Genomic DNA, 25,288 nt, shown 5'->3' with positions numbered 1-25,288 from the left:
CAGTTTATTCCCAGCTTTTCTCAAGTGCTCATCGTTACAGCAGTAGCCAAGCATTTTCTGAGAAGGTAATCTTTGGACTCTGCTGCAAGGGGAAGGGGCTGTATCATCATTCCTCTTGTCTGCATGGGGAACAGAAAGATGAAGGATGAAAGGTCCCACCACCTCTTTCAGGTCTGGCCACTGATTTTTCTACATATTTAACAATCCGAGGTATATTTTCTGTTCAAAATATGGAAAAGGAGCTTCTCTTCAATCAGATGTGGATATGTCACTGCCATAGACATCTGCTCCAAGAATAACATACTTGCTCTTTCTAAGAGATGTTGAGAAAAATGGGCAGAGAGTGATAAAGTAACCGAAAAAGAAGCTCAGCATATACTTTAAGGGTTGTTAAATGCCCAAACTAGTACCTGCAAAGTTTGTACTTTTTGCAAGGCTTTTCCCAAAGGTAAAAGCTCAGTAAGGCAGTGAACAGAACTCATGGTTTTACAGGGTGCAACTTGAAAGACACAGGGGTTCAGATCAGTCCTGAACAGCTGGATTTTCACTCAAGTGCCAAATAAATTTGTCTTAAAAATCAAGTTTATGTAATATGCCATCAGGTAGACATCTGTAGTTAAACTAGGCATGTGCATAGACTCTTATTTTTCAATTTTTTTCAATCACTTGGTTAAAGTGAGTGTTCATCACTACGCAGAAACTATGGAGCATGGTCAATGACAGAATCCACAGCTCCAGAAGAGCTTTTAACCATAAGACAATTTTTCCATATTCTGCAAATCACTGCAGCACTCATTATATACCTTCACTTCCAAAAAACATCAAGTCCTACAGAGTACAAAAATTTTAGTTATACATGAAAATCACCTCTATTTATAAAATTTTGCATGCATTTTAAATGGCATGTATTCACTTTAGAAACTGTAATATGTATTTAAGTTCAAGTATACATTTACCATTTATTATGAATAATTCATAACTCAAAGTATTTATTCACCAGTATTCATGAACTGGAAATTAAGTGTGACAAATGTTTTAAACAACTACAATATCTTATTTCCTGTTTTATTTCAATACCTTCCCTGAGTATCCTTCTTTGTGAATGCATACCCATTTTTTGATATCCAGCAATCTTCCAACTCTTTATTTACAGCTGGATTTGGATTACTATTTTTAAAACAAATAAATGTTACACTAAATGGCAGCTTGAAGTACAGATGCAACTGATTTGGTTTCGCTGTTCATCCTAAAGTACGATAATTTCTAGTACAATAGAGGAATTTCCGAAATCTCCCAAGCGGCAGATTATTAATAATAAGGATTTTTTACTTATCACAAAGCTGCCTGATTTCAGAAAACCCCACTGAGATTATTACTTTCTCATGTGTGCTTTCTGCCTACCTCAGATGAATGTTTCTAGACTTTCAGTGAAATGCTTTGGAGATTTATGCAAAGCATGCTCTTCATTTTGGTGTGTTGTTGCCAGAGTAAGAGGAGGCAAGAGCAGAGATAATGAAAACATTCCTACAAATCCAACAAAACCTGACGTTTGGGGAACAGCACACTGACATGAGCATTACCAGGGCAGAACTCAGTAACACAGCTGGTTACACAACAACAGGTAGTTTTCAGCCAAACTTCTTTCTTTTTCAGTAGGTAAGGGTAAGAGTTTTCTGAAGCACATCATAAATATTCAGTTCCCAGGTTTTCTGTAACGCATCCAACTTCTCCCTCTGGCTGAGAGGATAAATTGCCACACTCTATGTGATTATCTCCAGGTCTCATATGTCAGCGTCTCCTGCCTCACATCCAGCTGTGTACTCAATACCTGGTCACAATCACTTTGATGGCATTATCCAGGGACTCAACCGTTGAATATAGGGCAAAGATAAATGATTAAAATAACCCAGACACATTTGTAAGACAAGCCTGAGATCCCCCAGGTACATGGAGTACACTGAAAGGTCGTATCATCATCTAAATAAAATGACACAGTACTGCAGTTTTTACAGTCAACAGGGAATGACAACATTTCCTTTGAGTGCCAGCTACCGAGTTCTCTTTGACAGTAAAGTGAGGTCAAGAGAGTGCAATAAAACAGCTACAGCTGATCCTGAAACTTCAGCTGATCATTTCCAGTTCTCCTAGCATTTAGGATTTTCCCTTTTAATTTTCTGACTTTCAAAGTTATTTTAGCCTTCAGCGTCAAGTTTTTCACTGTCAACTATCGAATGCTTATCATGGCTGATGTCTTCAGTCACTGTTGTTTCTCTAGATTTGAGAGAAAAAACAATACAGAAAAATAATGGAAGCACACTTTTGTGGCCTAAAATGGATATGTATTATATCCTACTTGTAATTAACTTAATTTCAATGTACTTTGGTAAGGAGTCTCAATTTTCATCTTGTAAGAATTTCCTGTGTGTACTCACACAGCCTTTCCTATGATCCACTCACTGATTAGATGGACTAGAAAGAAGCCCATCTGTTTAAACAATGTCAGATTTTGAAATATTTGTTTAGTTCCTTTTCAATTAACTACACAGTGTTTCAAGCATGATATTGACTTATCTCTGCATCACCCCAAATCCTTTAATGGGAGAAGACACAGCAAAAATTAGAATCTAATTTGTCTTGCAAAGTTTCAATAAATATTATTTGCACTGTCTATAAAGAAGCTTACTGCTGCTGACATTCAGCAAGGATAAAGAAGCAGAGGAACAAAGCAAAACCTAAAGAGATTCTAGAAGAAAAGCAGTTATATCTGGTCTTCCTTAGCATATGTCGAGACAGACTGTATTTAATGACTGATAAACTTTATTTATAATCCTCTTCTTTACCTTACCTTTTGTGGGAAATATGACATTTTAAAGTAGCGCTTCTGAAAAGAGTTCAACAGCTATTGACGAGTTTCTGTAAGTCCCGTTAGTCAGAAGTCAGTTTGCCATCTGCCACACTGGTCCCCATGATGTATTCACAAACTTTCACTTAGAAAATGAGTCTGCACATAAGTGCAGGTGACAATCTACTATCTTGGCAATATCCTTTTTCCCTGGTACTCTGCCAAGCTTACTATACATCTGCCTTTTAGTACAAGACTTAAGGACCTATTACATGTGTTTTTCTGGCAGGTATATCACTCTACTTTTACTACTGATCAAGAAAGAGACGCCACATAGTAGTCAGCTAACGGCAAACCAAACTACACAGGGAAACCCACTGTATTGTGACATGCTGCAATGTTTGCACTTTCATCCTATACAACTATTCACACTAGCCATAGAGTTTACTTAAGTATTCCTCTTTGTTAAAATATCAATATAAGTGTGTTTACATGAGCTGCTGTATACATTCTTTGTTGGGCTGTAATGTGTAAAGAAAAGTATGATTGATTTTTTGCAGTAACAGATATTAATAATCAGTGGCTGGGAAGCATGTCCAATGATACCACTTTTTTGTGTAAATGTAGGTATTTAATAACTAGATGTCTAGACTTTGTTAGGCTTCCCCTGTAGTAAAAAGAACGAAATGAGTTGAAACTAATCCAATCCCAACGTCTGTATGAAGTGTTCACTGGAAATTATTCCACTTTACTTTTAGATGGTTAGATAAATATAACCCACCACCCACACCATCAGGATGCACCTGAATTTTATATATCAAATGCTCAGGGTTGTACTGTAAGCTTACATAGTAATGCTACGGTGACCTGAAGGATAAAACCACCCATGAAGAAATGTCAATATGGTACTGTACAGGGCTACTACCATAGCACTGATATTTAAAAGCATGTACCGTCCAAGTAAGAGGTCTGTTAGAAGAGGTCTACCTGGAGGAGACTGGGGAGACCTCATTGGGGTCTACAGGTTCCTCACAAGAGGAGGAAGAGAGGCAGGTGCTGGTCACTTCGGTGGCCAATGACAGAACCCGAGGGAATGGCAGGAAGATGTGTCAGGGCAGGTTTAAGTCGGACATTAGGAAAAGGTTCTTCACCCAGAGGGTGGTGGAGCACTGGAACAAGGCTCCTCAGGGAGGTGTCACGACCCTAAGCCTGACAGTGTTCAAGAAAAGACTGGACAATGGCCTCAGACACATGGTGTGAGCTGTTGGGTTGTCACATGAAGGGACAGGAGTTGGACTTGATGATCCTTGTGGGTCCCTTCCAACTCAGGACATTCTGATTCCAAGCGGCTGAAGCCCAGGCAGGTCTGGGCAGTGCAACAGGTTCGGCCACTGCCCAGGGGCCTGCCTGCTCAGGGCCGGTGTGCTGAAACCTGAGGGTTCCATCGCAGTGCTAGAATAAGCCACAAACAAACAAACAAACGAACAAACAACAACAAAGCAAAGCCCCGGCGGATCCCGCCGCCGAACGGCGCGCACCTCCAGCCTCCCCGCTGGGCGCTCCGTGCTCAGGGTGGGCCCCGCCCCAGAGTGCCTCAGCCCCGCCCCGCGCCGGGCAGGCAGCGGCATCACTTGCTGCAGTGCGCATGCTCCTAAGTGCTCCCCCCACCCCCATCTTCCTGTGCGTGCGCCCTGACCACGGCGGCGGCGAGCGGCAGGGAGGGGGGAAGAGAAGTGTGGAGGTGTCGTTTGGCGGCTGCATTGTCGTGAGGGTGCTGTATTTCAGCCGTAAAGCGCTGAGTGTCGCCGTTGGGCGGCGAGGGAAGTTTGAAGTGAGGCGGCGGTTCGTGCGGGTGGCCCAGCCCCAGCGCCATGGCGGGCGGCCGCGCCATCCCCGGCGAGCTCAGCCTCATGGATCAAGGCGTTAAGAGGTGAGGAGCGGGCGCGGAGAGCTGGGCCCTTGGGCTGAGGGGAGGCCGTGGCCGTGGGAGGCGCCGAGTAGGGCGACCCGGCCGTGAAGCTAATCATAGAATGTCCTGAGTTGGAAGGGACCCACAAGGATCATCGAGTCCAACTCCTGTCCCTTCATATGACAACCCCACAGTTCACACCATGTGTCAGAGGGCCTTGTCCAGTCTCTTCTTGAACACTGTCAGGCTCTGGGCCGTGACACCTCCCTGAGGACCCTGTTCCAGTGCTCCACCACTCTCTGGGTGAAGAACCTTCTTCTAATGTCCAACCTAAACCTGCCCTGACACATCTTCCTGCCATTCCCTCGGGTTCTGTCATTGGTCACCAAAGAGAAGAGTTTGGCGCCTGTCCCTCCTCCTCCCCTTGTAAGGAACCTGTAGCCGCGATGAGATCTCCCCTTAGTCTCCTGTTCTTCAGGCTGAACAAACCAAGTGACTAAAACTGATGGTGGTACCTTTCCTTTGCAGCCTACTGGAGCTGCCCCTCCGCCCAAACCTGCACACGCTCAACGCACACTGTAACCGCATCACCAGAATTGAAGGGCTCAGCCACCTCCAGAACCTGCGGCATTTGGATCTGTCTTCAAACCAGATCCGTCGGATTGAGGGGTTGAGTTCCTTGGCTCAGCTACGCACCCTCAGCTTATCCTGTAACCTCATAACCAAAGTGGAGGGTCTGCAATATTTATTTCTGTCTGTTTAGCAACTTATGAGGTTTTTTTTAACACTTGTGTTAGAGCTTTCTTCTGGAAAATACATGTGTAATTAAGCTTATATGTAGTTAATATAAGCTACTAACCATATTATGTAAATTTTTTAAAGAGCACGTGGTCTCTGTAAGCTTTATCACAGAAGGATGCCTTAATTTAAAAAAAAAATATTTTTGGTTTATGATTATAGTTTATTATCACAATTTGTAGTTATGACTTTAAAAGGCTTATTTTGCAGGATTTTATTTGATGAAAGCAGAGCATTCTTCTGAAAAATCTTAAATGTTTTTTACGTTTTCTTCATTCTGTTTAGGACTGGAAAAACTCTTTCATTTAACTGTACTGAATTTGTCGTATAATCACATATGTGATCTCTCTGGTAAGTGACTTTGGCATGTGCAGTAAAAAGTATTTGCCTCACTTAAATTTTGAAAAACTTGACCAAATGCATTTTTACACGTTTCTAGTAGTTCAGCCAATTGACTGATTAATGCTACTAAAGGTGGCAATTGCTGCTACTCTCAGCCTTCAAGTTTCTAACATAATGGGTTGTTCTGAACTGGAATTTATTCTTCTGTGTTTGGCCAGACCAAGCATGTTCACAAAGTAGTCCAATAAATATTTCAAACTCATTTCCAAAGTGAAAAATACAGCAGTCTCAGAAGATGCGAATTTGGATATGATATGCAAGTTTTCTTCTAAATCTATTAGTAGAAGCCACAACTGACCATTTCAACAAAGATTCTAAGCTACAGAATCAAGGGAGTTCACAATAGAAAATGAAAAAGGACACTGATAACAATTTTGTTAATTAACTGAGTAATAGAAAGCAACTTCAAGCAAAATGCTTATTTTCCCTGCTTCTTAACATTTAGAAACTAATATGTTTCTTTAAAGTTAGCTCCCACAAGTAGCTTGACTTTGGTACTATGTAGTAGTGCACCATAAATAATTATACATATATACATAATAAACAGGGATTTGGAGGAAAAGTTGTTGCATCATTACCAGTTATGATGAATTATTTCCCGAATATTTTTCAACAAGGTGCTGTTTGTTCTAAACCATGTAGTCTAGGATCATAGCAGAAATCAGTTTGTCTTTTTTTCCTCAAATTTTCAGGATTTCAGCACCTTCATGGAACCAATCATAAGATTAGTCACATTGACCTTCACAGCAACTGCGTAAAGGATATTGATCACTTACTTCAGTGCATGAAGGGGCTGTGCTGTTTGACGAATCTGACACTGGAAAAAAATGGAAAGGCCAATCCAGTTTGTCACACAGCAGGTAGGGATCTCATCTTAGGTATGTAATTTGTGCGTCTTAGGTCAGTGATTTCCCTTAAGCTGTCAGCAAGGTTCAGAAGCTTGTAAATTCATTCATAAATTGGCCAGCCTGCAGAAGTCTAAATTCTGTCAAAATGGATTTGTTTTCTATAGAGAAAGCTCCCCCTCTGCTGCCCTGGGCGTATGGTCAAAGATATAACTTCTTGTTTGCTTTGATAAGATTCAACTTTTCACATTTTAGGTTAAGGCAAGAGATGAATGAAGAGTGATGGGAACAGAAAGTATTGCAGAAATGGGAGGAAGGCAGTATTACCCTGTTTCTCCAAAAGCAAGACAGGGTCTTATATTAATTTTAGTTCTAAAACTTATTACTTTTTTACATGTATAGCTGCCTGGACACTATTTAAATTGATGTTTTTATTGAACTGTGAGTAGGGCTTATATTTTGAGCATCCTCAAAAATCCTGAAAAGTCATGCTAGGGATTATTTTCAGGGAAACAGGGTAATACTATAAGGTTGGAGGGTGGAGAATTTGAAGAATATACATAAAGATATTGTGCCATACAGAAAGTGGGGAGGCATGGGAGTAGGTGGTGGTCGTCTACTGATAGAGACTACAAGAGGAAGATGAGTAATAAGCACTATCAGCCTTTCTTCCTTTCCCCACTGCTTCAGTAAGCAGTGACAGACTATAAGTTGCTCTGCAGTAATTAGCATTTTCGTCAAAATGGTAGGCAGTGTGGAGACAAGTTGGAGTGTGTGTGGGTACATCACTTTCAGTTCTGTTGAGGGTAGGTTTTTTTGTGCTGTTTAAATATTACACCCTGTGTTCAAACAAACTAAACTGTAGTATCCTATTTTGGTGTAGGTTTTGTTTGTTTTCTTCCTTTGTGTATAAGAAAGGAGAAAATCTCTTACAGCAAGTTAGAATTGGGGGATTGATACTTTTGGGACAGCTCAGAGATCATTTTGGAAGTATTTAAATGTCAGTCCATGGCTCTTCATGCTTCCTGAAATATTTAAAACTCTGAAAATTTAATTGCCAACTACAAAGTGTAGAACAGTAGGAATTACAATTATACAAAATAACAACCCATATTGTGAGCACGTAAATGATACAGATGTAATATGTGTACAGTTCTTGGAAAGAAACCTGAGATGATTGAGGGAAGCCAAATAAGGCCTTAAGTAATGTTTTCAAAAGCACCCATGAACAAGGTTTACAAATGCATTCAGACACGATGGAAGCAGGAACAGGACTATTAAAGATACCTGGATAACTGAGAAAATTCCACTGTTTTTCTTCTGGAAGTGTTTACATACCTCTTTAAATCTGCCTAATTGGTGTCACTTTCAAATGTAACTGCAATGTTTAGGAGCCCAAATTCTATCCATTTCAATAAATTTGACTTCAATGCCTTATAGTTTCATAACGCCTCATTTCACTTGCTGAAAAAGGAGCAGTTATCTCACTGCTTTCAGAGCTTGTCTTTCCATTATGTTTGTCTCTCCTTGCACTTGGTACAACTGTTCTGGTTGTGTGTGCGACTGCAGTGTGCTGAAGATGGGGAAAATCCCTGTGTGGAGCAGGCAGGCAACTTCCTAGTTTGTGTAATGTTGTCTGCTGAAAGTCTTATGGTTGGGGAAAGGTGAGACACTTGTAGATAACTCACTACTTTTATTTTCTTCTAATAAAATGCAATAAATAATTTAAGATGACAGGGTGCCAAAAAAACACTAGACATCTCTTTTGGAGATTGATTTCAATTTAAATGTGGTGTTTTCCTTAAGGTTATAGAGAAACTGTTCTCCAGACATTGCACCAGCTAACAGTTCTAGATGGAAGAAATATTGCTGGTGAACCAGTGGACCCAGCAGAAGAAAAGTGTTCAGATTTGCAGTGTTTAGAAGACATTTTGGGCTGTTTCGTTTCATCTGGATGCCCATCACCCAGAGATCAGGTGCCATAGTTTTTTGCTGATTTTAAAATTAATACATTTTATTTTTATATTGCATGCAAGTCATTATTGTTATATGGTTGTCTTTCCTTTTGATAGAACTGTGTTACCTTACCAGTGGTGACACCACATATCGACCAGGCATTGGCTCATTTTCGTCAACGTACAAGAATACCAGTACAAAGTGCCATCAGCTCCTCTACAGAGATTGCCTCATCTTCAGAACCAGAGAAGGCTGAACTTCATGAAATATACAGTGAGATAAGAATTAAAAACATAGAGGATCAAATTTCACAGATCCTGCAAAAGGTAACTTTTTTTTCCCTGTGATTGCACAGGAAGTTTTGTTTATCAAGGCATATACTCCTTTTACAATGCAAGAGTTTGCTGGGACAGACTGGAGCATTTCTACTGGTATGAATGTGCTGACTTTGTGCTAATGTAATTTTGAGAAACTGGGAATAAAAAAAAGTCTTTAAAACTGAATATCATACTTCGAATCATGAAAACTTTCATTCTAAATAAGAAACATAGTTCTACTAGTCCCGTAGACCATCCAATCATATTACATTAGATACAAAATTTTCTGGGTTTGACCCTGAAGCTATCAAAATATGTAACTGAACCTGAGTAAAATATGAAATGCAGTAAAATATCTGTATTACAGAGTCTGTGAAATTTAATTTTGCTAAGTAATAGGTCAAGTTGGTCTGTTATGTTTGTTAGGTATGTTTTAGTTGATTGTGTATCTTGCATGTTTGCAGGGCTTTTTTCTTTTTAAGTGCTGCCCTTGTTTTACAGTTCACACCAAGCTTCTGCACCAAAGGATTCTAAACAAACTTCCAAGTATTTCAGAAAGATACAATTACATGTTCTGAAGCATGCTGTTCTGGTTTTTTATCTTTAAAACAATGTTTTAGCAAGGAGGGATGGGGTAGTTTGGAAGCAATTCTTCTGTATCAATATTATTTTGTAATGTTAACTTTTTAAAAACAACACCTGAGAAAGTGTTAGAGATTAGCCAATTAGAAATCGAGAAATAAACAGATAAAACTTGTATCTGTTCTTAGGTATCTGATACCTCAAGAAGTGAAGCTCCTCCAAATGTTCTCAAAGCTAAGAGAGACACAGATCCAACTTCTGAGAGTGAAACAGAGAGTGGGAAAGAGAACAACAGGAAGGTTGTGAAAAGAAGCAAGATCCCTACTTACCGTAAAACTACCTTATCTACTAGGGGTCATGTGAATCATCCTAAGAACAAAATAACTGACAGGTATCCTGATGTTTGCCATATAAATCCAAAATTAATTTAAGCTGGATATTGTCAGAGTGAACATAATTTGATTTGAAACATTTTGCTGAAAGTGACAAGTTGGGTAAATTAGCTCTGTTAATAATGCTCTAAATATCAGTAGGTACTGAGACTTTATAACAAATCTGTTGATTAGAAAACAATTGCGTTAAGCTTTAGATGTGTTACGCTTGCCCCAAATAAAAAGAGGTATATGTCAGCTGGCCCCGCTCATTAATGTTTAATATACAAGCTCCTTCTTTCTTAATCTAACTGCTCATATATAACCTTCTGCATCCTTGCTTTTCTGTCCTTTAGGTGCTATGTATTATTGAAAAAATTCGAAGTTTGCTTTTCACTCAGGTCTTTTCCCTATATGAGCGTTTTCTGTCTTTAGGTGACAAGGAAATTGAACTGAAGATTCCAAAATTAAGAATTTCAAAATTCTAATACTATTTCAACTTAGTTATAAATTGTGGAGACAGAAGAATTCTCCACAAACAGGAGAACTGAGTCAAATTAAAAAAATTAAAAGATTAATGGTGTCAGAATGATGCTCAGGAGCATAACTGCCCATATCTTGTGATGAAACCAAAGATGTCATAGTAATTTGTTTGATTTACATAGTAAATATCAGAAGTGATTAATAGAAGAAGATATAAATTGGAATATATCCATTTAGTCGGCCACTGCAGGTCTACAGCTACTCTGCTTCTCTAAAATTGTTTCATATCTATGTGATCATAAGGGGTTTTTCAGATAGCATCTGGCAGTACTACACACTTTAGAGTGGAAGATTTTAATTTAGCTGTTTGTTTTATGATCTGCTTGCAAGTTATTTTCTGGGTGTTTTTGAACTCTGCACAATTCAGCTTTTACACACAGCTGTAAAATTTCGTCCTGTAAAAGTGTCTGAATCCTATGTTACTGTTTAAACTCTGCATATTCTTAAATATACTTTGATGTCCTGTTATTATAGGGAAGAGAAGAGTTCTGCAAAGTGTCTACGCTCCAGTCAGAGAGATGCTCATCTTAATTCATCACCTGATACGGGAGACTTGGAAGTAGTGGGAAGAAAAGCTGAAATATTAACTGAAAGACAGAGCAATATAGAAAAAGTAGAAGAAATTAATTCAAATGCCACAGAGGAATCAACATACCGAGTATGTTTTGCATAATTTCAAATTAATACGAGTATGTCTTCAGCTGAAGCCAAGCACATGTCTCCTGGTGGAACTTTAGAATTGGAGGTGACAAAAATAATTGTGTAGATTAGCATTTAAAAAAAGAGTAGAGTTTTTGTAGTGTCATCTGGAAGAGAATTGATTTTATTTCACTTTTAGAGGGGTTTTTGGCCTGGTGGCTTGCACTTTCCTCTGCCATCCATGAATTCCAGAAAGGGAAAAAAATCTTGTCCTACAATTATTAACGTTGTTTGTCTATTTTGGCTACATTTGAATGTTTCCTAGTATAGCTGATTCTTACCACGTTCTTCCTAAGGCGCTGATTCAAGAACTGGATCAAGAGAAAGAAAGGAGGTGGAAAGCAGAGCAAGCAGAAAAGAAATTAATAGAGCATGTCCGAGAACTACAGAAACATGCAAAAGAAGAAAAGAACATTCAGAGTATGGCTGTATACACTACAGACAGGTAGGGAAACAAAGTGATGTAGTTTATGAGTTTTGGGTTTCAGTTCAGGACAATTCAAATTAAAGCCTTAAGAAATGAGAACAGCTTTAAACAATATACTTGCAAAATAATGCATCAAGAAGTAGTGCTAGAATTTCTCTCTGTATTACCTGAGGAAATTTCTTTCTACAGCTTTCTTCTGTTCTTCTCTTGGAACATTATCAGTACATCACTTACATTTCCAGCCATTACTTGTCAAGCAATCTGTATCATAATTGTACTTTTTCTTTCAGTTCAAGTTCTTGTAGCTGTTTCATGTCATAATTTCAGCTTCCAGTTTCCAATCTCCCTTTCCACCTATACAAACAGCTCTCTTTTTTTTCCCCTACGTGGTGCAATTGCACGAAGATGTTTCTGGCAGGCCAGAGCTGGCCAATAGGCAATACGTTGTGTGGGTCAGGTCTAGCATGTCTTCGGATAGACTGCTATCGTCATCCTTGTAAGTTCTGAGCAGTGTCCTTTTTTCAGTTCTCCCTTCTAACAAAGCATTGTTTGTTGTCAGCTATGATTGGAGATGTCTGCTCTATTTGGCTTTTTCTTAACTGCATCATATTTATCAAGGACACATTTTTTTTCTTGTAAGGAAGAAACAAGTCAAATGCTTCCTGAGTTACCATCCATGACTGTGATTATTTCCCTCCCCCTTTTTTTTTCTTTTTGTTTTAGGTTCACTTCCTACCTTTATTTATTATCACCTTGGATAAGAGGCTTATGATGTTCCTTTTCTTTTGAAATAGTTTTTGTATCAAAAATTATTAGAATATTTAAGGGTATGGCAAATTTTTTCTTAAGAAAACTACCAAATTATAAATTGATGCTATATGTTTGACTTCTGTATAAAGTAAAACGAAACCAGAATGTCATTTCCTTAAAGAGCATCTATGAGGTTGTCTCCAGCTTAATTTGTCTTAAAATTAAACTACATATAGTCATGCTACACATGACTTTAGTAATAGTTTACATATTTTTTTAAACAGGTTTACCCGATGGTGCTGTACATAGTAATACTCAGCAAAGAGCAAGATAAGGTGCTGCAACACTTACTAATGTCTTCTTCTCAATGTATTTGGTATCAAAGTAAATACTATTTGTAATACAATTTTCTTGCATTCATTCTCAGGTTAAAAGAATTTATATTGAAAGAGAGATATATTAAAGCACGACTGCAAGCAGATGTCCAACAACTGAAAGGTGAAACTGAAAGACTTACTAATGAGTTAAATCAGGCAAGAAATAAAGAAGCAGAACATCAGAAGGCCATGCAAACTTTAGAAGAAACACTATCCAAGATGGAGACACAGAGGCTGCAGCAACAAACAATAGAGGTAAATATTTTTCATGAGTAAAGAATAATGGCAACAGGATGGCTATTCAAGATATTCTAAAAACACTGCATTTTTCAAGCCTTAAGTCTGCGTTTTCCACAATAAAAGCTGATTGTTTTTTCTATGTAGTAGTAGTTAATAACAAGTATAAATTTGAATTATCAATTAATGTATTTTATAAATAGAAATATCTCATGTGATGTGGTCTTAAGACAAAGGAAAACAAGTCCTATGTACTTAAAACTGAGAGTTTATGTTTCCTGAAGATACACAGTAACAAAGACATTTTTTTTAAATGTTGCTGAAATCAATAAAGATCATATTAGTGGGACAGAACTCTGGTGGTTCTTTTTGTTTTGCCGATCTAAAGAGTTAGATGCTTCTGATTGCAACCGCAAGAAAACAGTAATTGCTGAGAACTTATTTTAAAGATTCTGATTGTTTTGAGGTTGGTGTGTTTGCTTTGAGATTTGTTCATTTAGTTTTTACAGCTGGAGAAAATCATGATGCTTTTGTTGCCAAAGTCATTTTGTTAAGTATACAAATATGTTAAGATGCTGGACCCAGATATTGCCACTATTTCCTACTGAATAATTCACTGGTGACTTCTCAATGGCAAAAATCAAGTTGAGTGGACAGTTGTGATGGAAGTCTGCAAACAGATTTGGGATTTTTTTTGTTTTGTTGGTGGAGGTGTTTGTTTTCTTGTGAGCATTGGAAAGCAAACTGGGTTGTCTCTGCATTCTAGCTATGCCATTAGACAACTGACACTTAGAGTAGTCCGTTAATCATTCATAGATTTGATACTCTGGAAAGCAGAGAGATTAGCACTGTGTAAGTACCAAATGTGGAGACCCTTTGCTTTCCTTAGCAAGACAGTAGTTACTGCTCACTGCATGAGCACAGAAGGATTGAGGTAAATGCTATGAGTAATGATTAGAAATAAGAATATCTCCATTAATATGACCTCTGCTGTTTCTGTTGCATGCTCTAATTTTCAGCCTTAATTCTGAATTAACATTTCATAAGTAATTAAAACCTTTTTTATAACTTTATTCATATATTTTTTTCCTGCTTGTTGAGACAGAAAAGACAGCTTTGTATGTAAAAGGCTTAAGATTATAAAACTGGATTTTTTCATAAAAGCTTCCATCAAATGGAAAAAGTGGAGTGTGCCACCTGGTGTTTATACCAATACTCCATTTTTTGCAGCTCTGTTCAGGAACTTTAATCTGTGAAACTGAGAAAGATACAGATTTTTGTTAACTGGAGTGTTTAAAAAAAAAAAAAAGCGGTGTTGAATACAGCTAAAAATGTTTTGCTTGGAACTAATGCAAGTGTTACAATATGAGAGTTTGTAACTGAGGAAATCATTCTGACAATACACTTGTTCCACTTCTGCAAGACACCTTCAGGTTCTTTTTTAAATTAAGTAAATGTTCTTGGTTCTTCAAGAAAGTTGCTTTTTGTGTGTTGTAGCAAGTTAAGCTAATTTTAAACATCTTGTCTTAAATTTCTGCAACAAAATGTATTAAATGGGCTAGGTAACATAATTCTGTAAAATTTTATGAAAAATACTGACAGTTGTGGAGCATGCTGTAAACATAATGGCCCAGGTGGTCATGTTTGAAACTTTTATTAAAGCACCTGTTCCTTTGTAGTCTAGTATAAGACATGAAGAATAGATAACAGTTTCAAGAAAATCTTGTTCTTCTCTTTATGAATTCTACACAGATGAAACAGGTGCAAGAAGCAGAGCTTAAAGCATCAGCAAATGAAAGAGAAGTACAGTTACTTCGAATATCCTTGCGACAACAGAAGGAGAAGATAAAACAACTGCATGAGCTTCTCATATTAAGAGAGCAAGAGCAAAGGTATGGGGTCTTCTATGTTTCTTTTCACAAAATACAGATACTAGTGTTGCAAATGTGTTTTATTTAAATGCGTTGAGGAAAATGTGGAGGTTTTGGTTTTTTTAATGGGAGAGATGATCTTTATGAAAATGTAGATGTCTTCCCACCCATTTTTTTGCTCATTTAAGAATATCTTCATATCATGTAGATTTCTGATTCATAAGTCCATGTAGGCAACTGTGTTCTTCTGGCCTGTAATTGGATAGGTTTGTTGTCTTCTTCTATGGCTGAACTTTTTATTTCAAACGCTAAATAGATACAAATAAAATTGCATTTGGATTATTTTGAAGATTTGCATATACTACAATAACACAAAGTCTTCTAACAAAAAAAAAAAAAAAAAATCTGCTTCTACAGTGTGTTGCTTTAGGGTGGGTGGGTGGGTGGCTTGCCCGGCTGTTATCCTATTTGCCTCCCAAAATTGCCTGGTTTTGGAAAATACCTGAACACAAGTTCTATGATGGTAAAGCTAATATAATAAAATATGTGTACAAACTAAAGCAACAATTGGTATGTGGTATACTAGTATCTGAGGGAGGTTATTAATAAAATAAGGTGGTTACACTTGCAAATTTTACAAGCGTAAGTGTATTCAAATACAAAGATAACTGCAGGTTTAGATGGGAAAAATCTGATAGCTGTGTTTTGAGAACTTCTACTTATTATCTCATAAATCCTCAAAAGATGTAATGAGGACAGTGGGTATATTTTATGTTTGTGCTTTAATTCAGATGAACAGAATAGTCTTCAAGTGCAGGATAATTTTGCTTCACTGTTCTCCCATAAGGATGCTTCCAGCCAGAAAGGAGGCTTATCCTGGAATACAACAAGTCCCTCGTGCCACTGCTTTTCGGGTTTTGGGTCTGAGAGAGAAGCAACAGTTGTTGCGTGAGGGTGAAGAGAATGGCTATGAAAAAGCGTAACTGGCTGTACAGTGCTTCTCCTGATTCCAGTGTCTCTTCCAGTTCTTTGCTATTAGCACAGCAAACAAATGGTAACTAACAGCAAAAGAGCAATTTGAATAATTTGTACAGAGGTTTGAATTAAAAAGATCATTCCTTTGGGTGTTTTAATGACAGTCAATGCACTTTCCCTCATCCTAGGACCATTGTCATAGAAGACTGAAATCTGTCTGTGAAACTAGGGAATTTATCCATTTATTATGTAATTTGTTATCCTTTTTAAGAAATACTAAGGAAATCAATTGAAACAGCATTGTGAGATACTGCAGTTCTTGTCTCAACTATACGTTTGGTTACTTCAGGAAAGAACTTGAAACTCGAGTTGCTTTAAATGGACCTGAATTTCAAGATGCTGTGTCAAAACAAGTGGCTAAAGAGGAACAGAGGCATGAACAGCGTGTTAAAGAATTTGAGGAGAAAATTAATATGTTAAACAAGAAGTATATGGATTTAGAAGATGAATTTTGTTTAGCTTTAACTGTTGAAGGAAAAAGGTTTAAAGAGGTAAGACTAAGAGAACATTTAATGTCTTTAAAGTGTTTGTGTTTGTAGTTTTGGATTGTTTTTTTTGATCCTTAAAATCTTTGCTCTAAGGATTCATCTGAAAATACTGGTAGTAAGATTTGAAATATCAGTTGCTAGAAAATAAACACCAAGTGGCAAGTCAACACTCAAGAAAAAAAAAAGGCATTTTTGTTTGTTAAGTAAAATTTAATCAAAAGAAGTTAGAAAAACTTCTATCTGGTGGTATTAATTTATTTTAAAATATGTTGACCTTTTGTTAGAATAAATTCAGTTATAAAAATTTTTGTGGTGTTTTAATAAGGTTATGGTTACATATATACCACTGTATTAAACAACAGGGAACTTTATTATTAAACTTTTCAAAACTGAATTTTGGATATGCATTTTGAAATTCAAATACAAAACTTGCTTACTAAAATTCCTTAGATAACCTATAAAATAATGTGAACGCTAGCCATAGAATTAAGCGAGATAAAATTCTAAATGCTTCACCTTCATTAACTTGGTTTTCTTCACTTTAAATCAGTCGGATACATGGGAGAAGATGGCAAAGAAAAGACTGTGCTTTCACCCTTCAAATTTTTCTCTTGCAAGGAAAATAATCTTTCCAGATTTCATGTTAATCTTAATTAACAATGAGATTTAAACAAGGCACTGTTTTTATTTCCCAAGCTGTGATTTTTGCTCTGCTTCCCATCCAGTCATGAATTAGTTTTTTCCAGGTTTTTGTTTCTTACAAACATGTAGCTGAGTAGAAGCAGTTTTTGAGTTGAAGTATCACCAACAAACTGGTAGAAAGCCATTTTCAGATATTCATTCATTTCACATACTGTTGATGAAATTCCATTTCTTTGAAATTCAAATGTCATTTGTCTGTATGTATACATACTTTTTGCAAATGTTAGCATTTTTCAAATTGTTTCATAAAACTTTAGGTAAAAGAGGGGTTTGAAAGTGCTGCTGCTGATCTAGTTGAATATAAACAAGCCCTCTTTGAGTTGGAACAAAAGGAAAAAGAGATGGCAAGTCTGATCCAGGACCTCACAAGTATAGTGAAAGAACAGAAAGAAAAGATTGCAGAATTAACAAAATCAAATGAAGAAGCTACAGCAAACCTAAAGGTATGTGTTCAAAAACATTTCAACTCCATAGATGATTTTTGTTATAATATATAATATTATAAAAGTAAAAATTCCATACAAGGTAGATTGACTAAAATAATGTGTGTTTCCTGTTGCACTAAAACCTAATATTCAACATCAGCCTTTATTCTTGCATCTTGCACTTCCTTTCTCACACTTTGCTCCTCATATAGCAAAATCTAGACTTGTTCATGTCTTCAGAAGTGCACTCCTTGCTTTGTGAGCACTGGCAGTTTGTATATAAGAAGTGGTCACTCTAAACTGAGATATAAAAGCCTGCAATAATACCCCCAAACCCCTGAAAGTAATGCAATATGATTCTGCAGTGATCACTGTACATGAAGTAAAAATGAAATTGCACAAATAATCATGTGCACTTATTAGAGGCTTAATATCTCTGAGAGTTGCATGAAATTAGCAGTATTAGACCTACTGTCTAATTTTAATGTTAAATACTGCAGGCACAGTTGCTTTATCTTGCATTACTGATCACCGTATGGTAACATATTATGGTACTATATTGTCCATAAATAATTCTTAAAAATTTGAGGAACAGAACTTTTAAACTGTCGTGTGATGCAGACCATGTATGTATCCAGTACAACCCTGCACAGCTGTTTCTAATCTTCTCCCTACATGTTGCTGTTGGGGTGTCCAAACACTCTGTTACACAGAACAGGATTCTGCCAGTCAGTGATGCTGCTAAAAACAAAATTTAAAAATAGCTATATTAAACAGCTGTAATCTGTAAAACAAAAAGTAGCCTGCATAACTGAAGATAAATCTTTATCATGGCAAATAGAAGTTCATCCCAGCTTCTGTTTGCTTTTGATTTGGTTTTTAATATCTTGACTTTTAGTTTCTCTTGTTTTTTGACTTGTGCATTTATGATTCTAAACAAGTTTTTATAATGGGATTTATAATTTAAGGTGGCTATTTAGAAATCAGCTTTACAGCTTCCTGGGGATCAAAGTATGTCTATTTGAAGGAAATATTTGTTTCAGCCCTGGGAAGAGATGCAGACAGAACCTTGTATGCAAACAGAATATTCCTCAGTGAACTTAATTTGCTGTATATTAGTATTACTTTCCTAGCTGCTTAGTGTTGATTTGAAATTTTGAAAACTTATTTTAAAGGTTCTTACTGTCTTTTTCCAATGTTCATTCATAGTGTCGAACTGGGGAACTTGAAACTGTGACCGAGGAGGACAAACAGAAGGCTCTGCAAGTTGAACTTCTGAAAAAGGAAAATGGAAAACTTATTTCTCAGCTGACAGCCCAGGAATCTGTGATTGATGGGTTAAAAATGGAAAGAAAAATATGGGGGCAGGAGTTGGCACAACAGGGTAAAATTATTTTTATTCTTTTGCAGACAAAATGGCGGTGTTCAATGCCATACCTTTCAAATAAAAACTACAGTATAGTTGTAATCATGACAAGGTCTCTGGATGCCTTGTTGATCTTATCCAGCTGTAAAGGTGGTGTGCTAAAATAGATCTTCTGTTCCACTATAGGAACTGTAACAGCAGTTGTGGGTTAGTTGTGAATGCATTTTATCTGTTTACCTAAAATGTTAAAATACCATAATGATCTACAAAGAACGTTTAAACATGAAACTACAATAGGAAAACAAGGATTTGTAAATAGTGTTATGTGATGCTACTGGTTTACTAGATTAAGTCTAATGTGAAAATTTCAGTAGGTATCTTTAAACAAACAAACAAAAAAGTTAAATATGTTTAATACTGGGTGGAAAAAAGCTTGGGCTTCTTTCATGGTTTCCATGATTCATGTGACTCAGCACCACCTTTTGGGCTATTTGAGATTGGCTGAATCTGTAAAAATTACTGTTGACTTTTGTTGAAGTTTTCAAAGGATAAAATACAGACCGTCAGTTCTGTGTTTCTCCTTAAGTGTTACCAACCTACAGATTAAGGCACTACAGTATTTTCAGTGGGCAAAATGGTCATATTCAGTTTTCAAGGTGATTCTTCCCCTGCACACCCCCCTTAGCCAACATTATACATCTTGAAGTCATCTGTAAAGTGAGTGCTGCAGTGTGAATATCCTGTTTTATCTAGGAGCTCATCTTGCTCAAGATCGGGGAAAACTGGAGGCAAAAATTGAAGTTTTAACAACTGAGATTGAGACGTTAAAAAAGCAAAAGGAACAAGACAGTGATACTATAAAAATTAAGAACAAAATAGTGGATGATCAGACAGAAACAATTAGGAGATTAAAAGAAGTAAGTGCCATGTCTGGCGATTTGTATGCTTAGCCAAAATGAAGACTGGCAGTGAAAGTTACTGTAAAGGTTGTGATGAAAGTCATCTCTGCAATCCTAGTTTTGCCAACTGGGGAAGCACATTTGGGCTGTCAGGGCAACTGATTTCATTGAGAGCAGAAGAGGACTTTGTATTAACTTGATGTACAGAGGTGCTACTTTGAATCTTTCATTGAACCATATTTATGTAAAGACTTTCTTGTCATTGCCTTGCTTCAAGTTATTCTTGATAATCCCTCTTGAGAGGAAAAACCAGGATAGCGTAATTCTTACTGTGCATTTAAAAGGGGGAAAATATTACAAATTTTGATTCAGGTTTACTTTACAATATTTTTTTTCTTCTTGTAAATCAATATTTTTAACAGCAGAACTTGTATGTTTTGTTCTATTAATTCCATTAATCTTCATTAAGACTTTAGCTTATTAATCAGAGCAAAGTTTTATAGTATGTTATGTAAGTCAAGGTTAGATAGTTTACTCATTAAGCTGTAAAGCCACAAATCAGAATGCAAGTTCAGTGATTTGTGTATGTAGAATAAGTTGTTATATTAGAGTTCTAAACTTTTCTTTCCATTTCAGATCTTTGTTTTGATACTTTTTTTAAACTCTGACTGCTTTCAGATGAAGATTATTTGACTATTACTTTACTAAGTAGTTTTCATAAAATAATAGAAGAGTAAACTTCCATGTCAGTCTCTGTTTTATTCCAGCAGGGACGAAATGATACTCTTTAAGGGTAACAATAAAGTTAAAATGAAGGGACAACATGTGTTCTAAAATATTTCTCTTCTAAAGGCCTTACAAGAAAAAGATAAACAAATCAGAAAACAGCACGAAGAAAATGTGGAAGCTCAGAAATTTTTTCAAGTACAATTGGATGAAAAAGCTGCCGAAATTGAAGAGCTAATGGAAAAATTAAAAAGGCAAAACGAAAGAAAAGAGGAATTAAAGCAACTGGTGGAAGAAAAAGAAGTAGAACTTGATGACATTAAGAATGCACACAGGTGATACATACAAGTGGAAATAATTCTTTGTGATTGTAATAGTATGCAGCACTGCTATGAAGTTCTTTTTTGTTCAGAGAATACTTGCTTGCAATTACAACCCACAGAAACATGGAAAAATGGAAACTTTTTCCACCCTCTGAAGGAGTAGTATCTACATTCATTGTAAGTATGTGTTTGATTTTCAGTGCACTGAAAAAGAAGTGGCAAGGTAAAGGAGAGCTATTAAGCCAGCTGGAGGTGCAAGTTAGACAAATGAAGGAGAGCTTTGATATCAAAGAGAAGAAGCTGATTGAAGAGAGAAATAAAAGTCTTCAAACTCAGAGGTGAAAACTTTCATAGCTTATTTTGTGACTGCTCAGTTATTATAGAGTTGCACTGTGAAAAGGTATAAAAAATACTTGATTATGTGGTGAAAGACCACACAATACCTTTTTAAGTACTTGGTGAGCCCAGTTGCTGCAAGCTCTGCATGCGTACAAGTAGTTCTTGCTATACAGGTGACTTATTTTGTGGAACTGGTGTTCAGTTACAGCATTTGTACTTTAAACTTCTTAGCTATGATGCCATTTTCTGTGAAAATAATTGGAGGCTACACTACAGTAGATTGCTGGATGGCTGCTTGTCATGAGCATAGTTTGGTAGCATTCTTTTTATTTTTTTTACTTTATTGTGGTCTCCTTCTCTTATTTTTCTTCCTTCCAACTATTCTTAAGATTAGCTAGTCAATAAGTCTGCATATTTATCTAGCAGTGATAACCAGACTGTTACTGAAGGAGTGAGCTAGTATGACTAAGGTTTTTTGCCTTACATTTTTAAATTAAACAGTTTAAAATTACCAGTGAGAGTGTAATTAGGGAAGGTCATTTGATTATTAAATAAAAGAAAATAAATGGATGGTCAAGTTTGATTTAAACACCAAAAAACCCAAACAACAACAGCAAAAGGCAAAAAATAAGCCCCCACACATTTCAAATAGTCAGTAGTTACTAGGTTTTGGAATGGTTGAAAGATCAGTAGTGAAACTGAAATTTTGTCCCAAATAACTCTGTTCTGTATCAAAATTTTGATGTAAATTCATTGTATAGTGGAATAATTTGCCTTTCTTTCTGTTGCTAGATATTTTAGAATTATCCCCTAAAAGCAGAATTTGCTTGGAGCCAAGGAAATGCTTCACTGGTGTGAAGCAGGACACTTTTCTATTTCTGTGAGATGCAGGCGGCGAGGCTGTTTACAGGATTGCATAGTTCAGTCATTGACTTCTCAGGAAGCAAAAACATGTTGAGCAGATGTTTGAAAACAGGGACTCCTTATCCTTCTTGATAGTAGCAATCCCAAATCTTTGTACTCTTTGCTAGTGATTAAATGCTTTTGTTAAGGGGAGGGTCAGAAGCCTTAAATATGGTGCATAAAACTAGAACATGTACTTTTGAAGCTAGATATTGAAATAATTGTCTTAATGCCTATGTTATTAAAACCTTGTTGAAGGCAGAATTCGGCAAAGCAAAATACTTTGGTTGTTTTCAGGAGTGTGGTGATTTTTTTAGGGTTTTTTTTTGTATTTTTTTCTTTAATTATTTTTTAGGATTGCTGTGGAAAAACTTCGTCAAATGGATGATGCTTTTAGAAAACAACTCGAGTCCATGTTAGCAGCTCATCAGGCAGAATTATTGCAGCTGGCAGAGGAAAAGGAAAAACAAATTGAAGCAGCAAATGAAAAAGTAACTTTAATACTAAATTTATATGTTTACTGTATTTGCATTTTTATTCTACAGACACTAGAACACTGGTGCTTAAAGTTACCTGGTTTTCTGGCTAATGTCTGGATGGAAGCAGCCCTGATTTAGTACTCAGTCTTGGCAGCACAAGAAAAATCTCTAGAACTGTACCCTCATGAGGTTCTGTATTCAAGCAAAGCAATAGCTAAACATTCCTTTTCTATACAGGAAAACGTAATTATTATTATGCTCTATAACCCATTTAACTCACCTAGGCCAGTGTTAACAGTTACTGACCCTGTCATGTACTACATTCTTGTTAGTGTGACAACTGGTACTTTTTCTACATAGCAAGTATTTTGGTTTTGATAAATTACTCACTATCTCCTAGCAAGTTAATACTTTTTTTAAAGCAAAACTCTGCCACTGCATCCAGTGGCAAAGGTAGTGCATTGCTTATTTAAACACAAGCATATAACCCTTGCATTGATCATCAGTGTTAAAAACGGACAAATTATGGTTTTTTAGGTGCATTAAAGAAGCACAAGAATTCTTTATGATCTCTCTGCTCTTTCAGGTTTATTGTGTTGAAGAAGAAATGCGGCAGCTTTTACAGGAAATGGCAAACAATAAAAAAAACATGGAAAATAAAATAAGACGACTTACGCATGCACTGAATGATATTCAACAAGACCTTTGAAGATTATTAATGTATACAATGAAAACATGTATTGGACAAACGAGCAAATATATACACTACAATGCACTTTTTTCTTGTTTCTTAGAGAAGAAATTATTTGTAATATTTTGATGGTCCAGGAATCAGATGTAAATATTTGTAAAATATTTTAATAAATAATTATTTCTAATCCTTGGTTATTTTTAACTGTTTTGTCAATATGGGTCAAAACACAGATATAGATGAAAAAGCATCATACAAAATTATGAATTAGCATGTTTAATAAGGGAAAAGAAGGTAGAAAGGCCCAAAGACAAGTGCTTCAGGTTTTCCTTCACTGAGGTAAAGATTCTTGTAATGATACAAGAATTTACCTGAAAGTGTTTACGTAGCCACTCTTGATAAAGAATGTGTGGCTCCTGCAACCTAAGTCATTTTTGGCAGCACAGTGTGGTTCTCACAGCAACAGGCTTCCTACTGGGCTTTTGAAAAATAGGAGATAATAAACTAACAGATTCTTATGGAAGCTACTCATAAGCCTTCTGTTAATGTGGTTGTTCTACTTCTTTCACAATGAAGACTTTACTGTCTCCACTGTCCGCAGGCATTTATTTCATTTGCTTGTTATTACATCCTGAACTGTCTATGTACTACACTTTGATTAATGCTGCAGCACTAAGTGAAACAGTAAGTAGTAAAATGTGTTGCTACACCAGGTGGAGCTATTTCTTCCCATCCGGCAGTAGCTGAACCAGAGTCCTGGTGCTCCAATGACAATAGAAGCCACTAAGAGTTTTCCATCAGCTCGTTTAGAACCCAGGCATAAGTACAATGATATGTTGTAACTCTCTATATCCATTTACGTGCCCGGCAGCCCAGTAAAAGCACTGGTGCCAACAAAAGGCTTCTGGCCTTTGGCTAATTGTGTGAGGCTGGTTGGGCTTGTTATCAAGCTGTGTGACCTAGAGCTTGATAACTCTTGTGATGAAGTGTAGCTTAAGTGTGGGTTGTAAAAGGCCTCAAGAACATGGGCACAAGTTGAAAGCATAAAAAACAACTCAGTGATGGTTAGGGAGGGGCACAGCTTCGAGAGCTGGGAATGGACTGCTTTGGCTTTAAGAAAGGAAGCAGCAGCAAAGCAAAACAAAAAAACAGCCCAACAACTGAATAAGGCACCTGCAGCAGACTGAGAAAGCAACACCCCCTCCCCGCTTCACCCAGTAATGTTGTCCAAGGGTGGAGGTGGAGGGTGGGGAATCGCCTAGAGATTGGAGCTTTATAAAAGGGTCAGACCCCAAATCTGTGGGAGGGGGCTGAAGTAAGAGCCCTGCTTGAACTGCCTGCACACAAGAGATCCTGCACCAGGCCCTGGAGACCCCCGAGGGCTGGAGCCATCAGCACAGTGAGGAATCATCCACTCTGGTGCTGTGCGCTCCAGCGCAGGTGGGATACAGCCGTCACGGACTGACTGCTTCGTGTCCATGCTAACAGCTGATAATATGTGAAAAGTAGTACATTCTGGTAAGGTGTAAGAATGAACTCTTAGCACAATTGGGTTAATGAATGTAATTTTACTGTAAAGTTTACAATTAGCGTAATTTATGGGTCTGCTTGCATCCCAGTGATCTCTTGACTCTGTGATACAAACATATCAATGTTATCTAAATGGAGAAGAAAACATGTTCTCATTCTTACCTGTGCTCTACACACTCTTGCTTCTTCAGAAGCCATATTATGTGAGGATACACCTGGAAAGCTGTTCTGTAGCATTTACATGGAGGTCACTCATGTAGAAAGACTGCAGCATTTCAGAGCACTTTTGTGTTTATCAAGTGTTTCCTTGTGCCCTCCTTTTTCTTTGCTTATTGTTTAACCAAGTTACACCGTGGGGAGAACAAAATGAATACCTGGAATGTACCAGGAAGATAAAAGAACTTACTTTTACTCCAATTCAATTTATTAATACCAGCTTAGAGTTTTTCCTCCAAA

General features: G+C 37.0%; 1 protein-coding gene across 2 annotated transcripts; it reads left to right on the top strand.

Moving 5' to 3' along the window:
- Positions 1 to 83: 83 nt before the first annotated feature.
- On the top strand, positions 84 to 23,489 carry LRRCC1 (leucine rich repeat and coiled-coil centrosomal protein 1). Of its 2 annotated transcripts, none has more exons than XM_071803972.1 (19): positions 84 to 171; positions 5,280 to 5,485; positions 5,835 to 5,900; positions 6,644 to 6,811; positions 8,603 to 8,772; positions 8,869 to 9,078; positions 9,840 to 10,042; positions 11,040 to 11,223; positions 11,561 to 11,709; positions 12,869 to 13,073; positions 14,808 to 14,947; positions 16,251 to 16,452; positions 17,409 to 17,594; positions 18,786 to 18,960; positions 19,696 to 19,859; positions 20,694 to 20,902; positions 21,091 to 21,228; positions 22,488 to 22,623; positions 23,198 to 23,489. In XM_071803972.1, the coding sequence occupies exons 1-19, from the start codon at positions 146 to 148 to the stop codon at positions 23,318 to 23,320; spliced, it is 3,060 nt and encodes a 1,019-aa protein (XP_071660073.1). In that variant the 5' UTR covers positions 84 to 145; the 3' UTR covers positions 23,321 to 23,489. The 2 variants fall into 2 exon arrangements, with proteins under 2 accessions (XP_071660073.1, XP_065688826.1); XM_065832754.2 differs by lacking the exon at positions 84 to 171 and adding an exon at positions 4,518 to 4,772.
- Positions 23,490 to 25,288: the final 1,799 nt, after the last annotated feature.

This window comes from Patagioenas fasciata, chromosome 2 (genome assembly GCF_037038585.1).
Source record: "Patagioenas fasciata isolate bPatFas1 chromosome 2, bPatFas1.hap1, whole genome shotgun sequence".
Taxonomy (NCBI): Eukaryota; Metazoa; Chordata; class Aves; order Columbiformes; family Columbidae; genus Patagioenas; species Patagioenas fasciata.
Note: the sequence above shows the minus strand (reverse complement) of the source record. Positions and strands in the feature narration are given on the sequence as shown.

What these genes read in the sequence shown, in the direction of transcription:
- LRRCC1 (XM_065832754.2), top strand. Translation starts at nt 4,714, where the DNA reads ATGGCGGGCGGCCGCGCCATCCCCGGCGAGCTCAGCCTCATGGATCAA. An exon ending in ATGGATCAAGGCGTTAAGAG is followed by an intron (nt 4,773 to 5,279) that starts GTGAGGAGCGGG and finishes TTTCCTTTGCAG; the next exon opens with CCTACTGGAGCTGCCCCTCC. An exon ending in TTGAAGCAGCAAATGAAAAA is followed by an intron (nt 22,624 to 23,197) that starts GTAACTTTAATA and finishes CTGCTCTTTCAG; the next exon opens with GTTTATTGTGTTGAAGAAGA.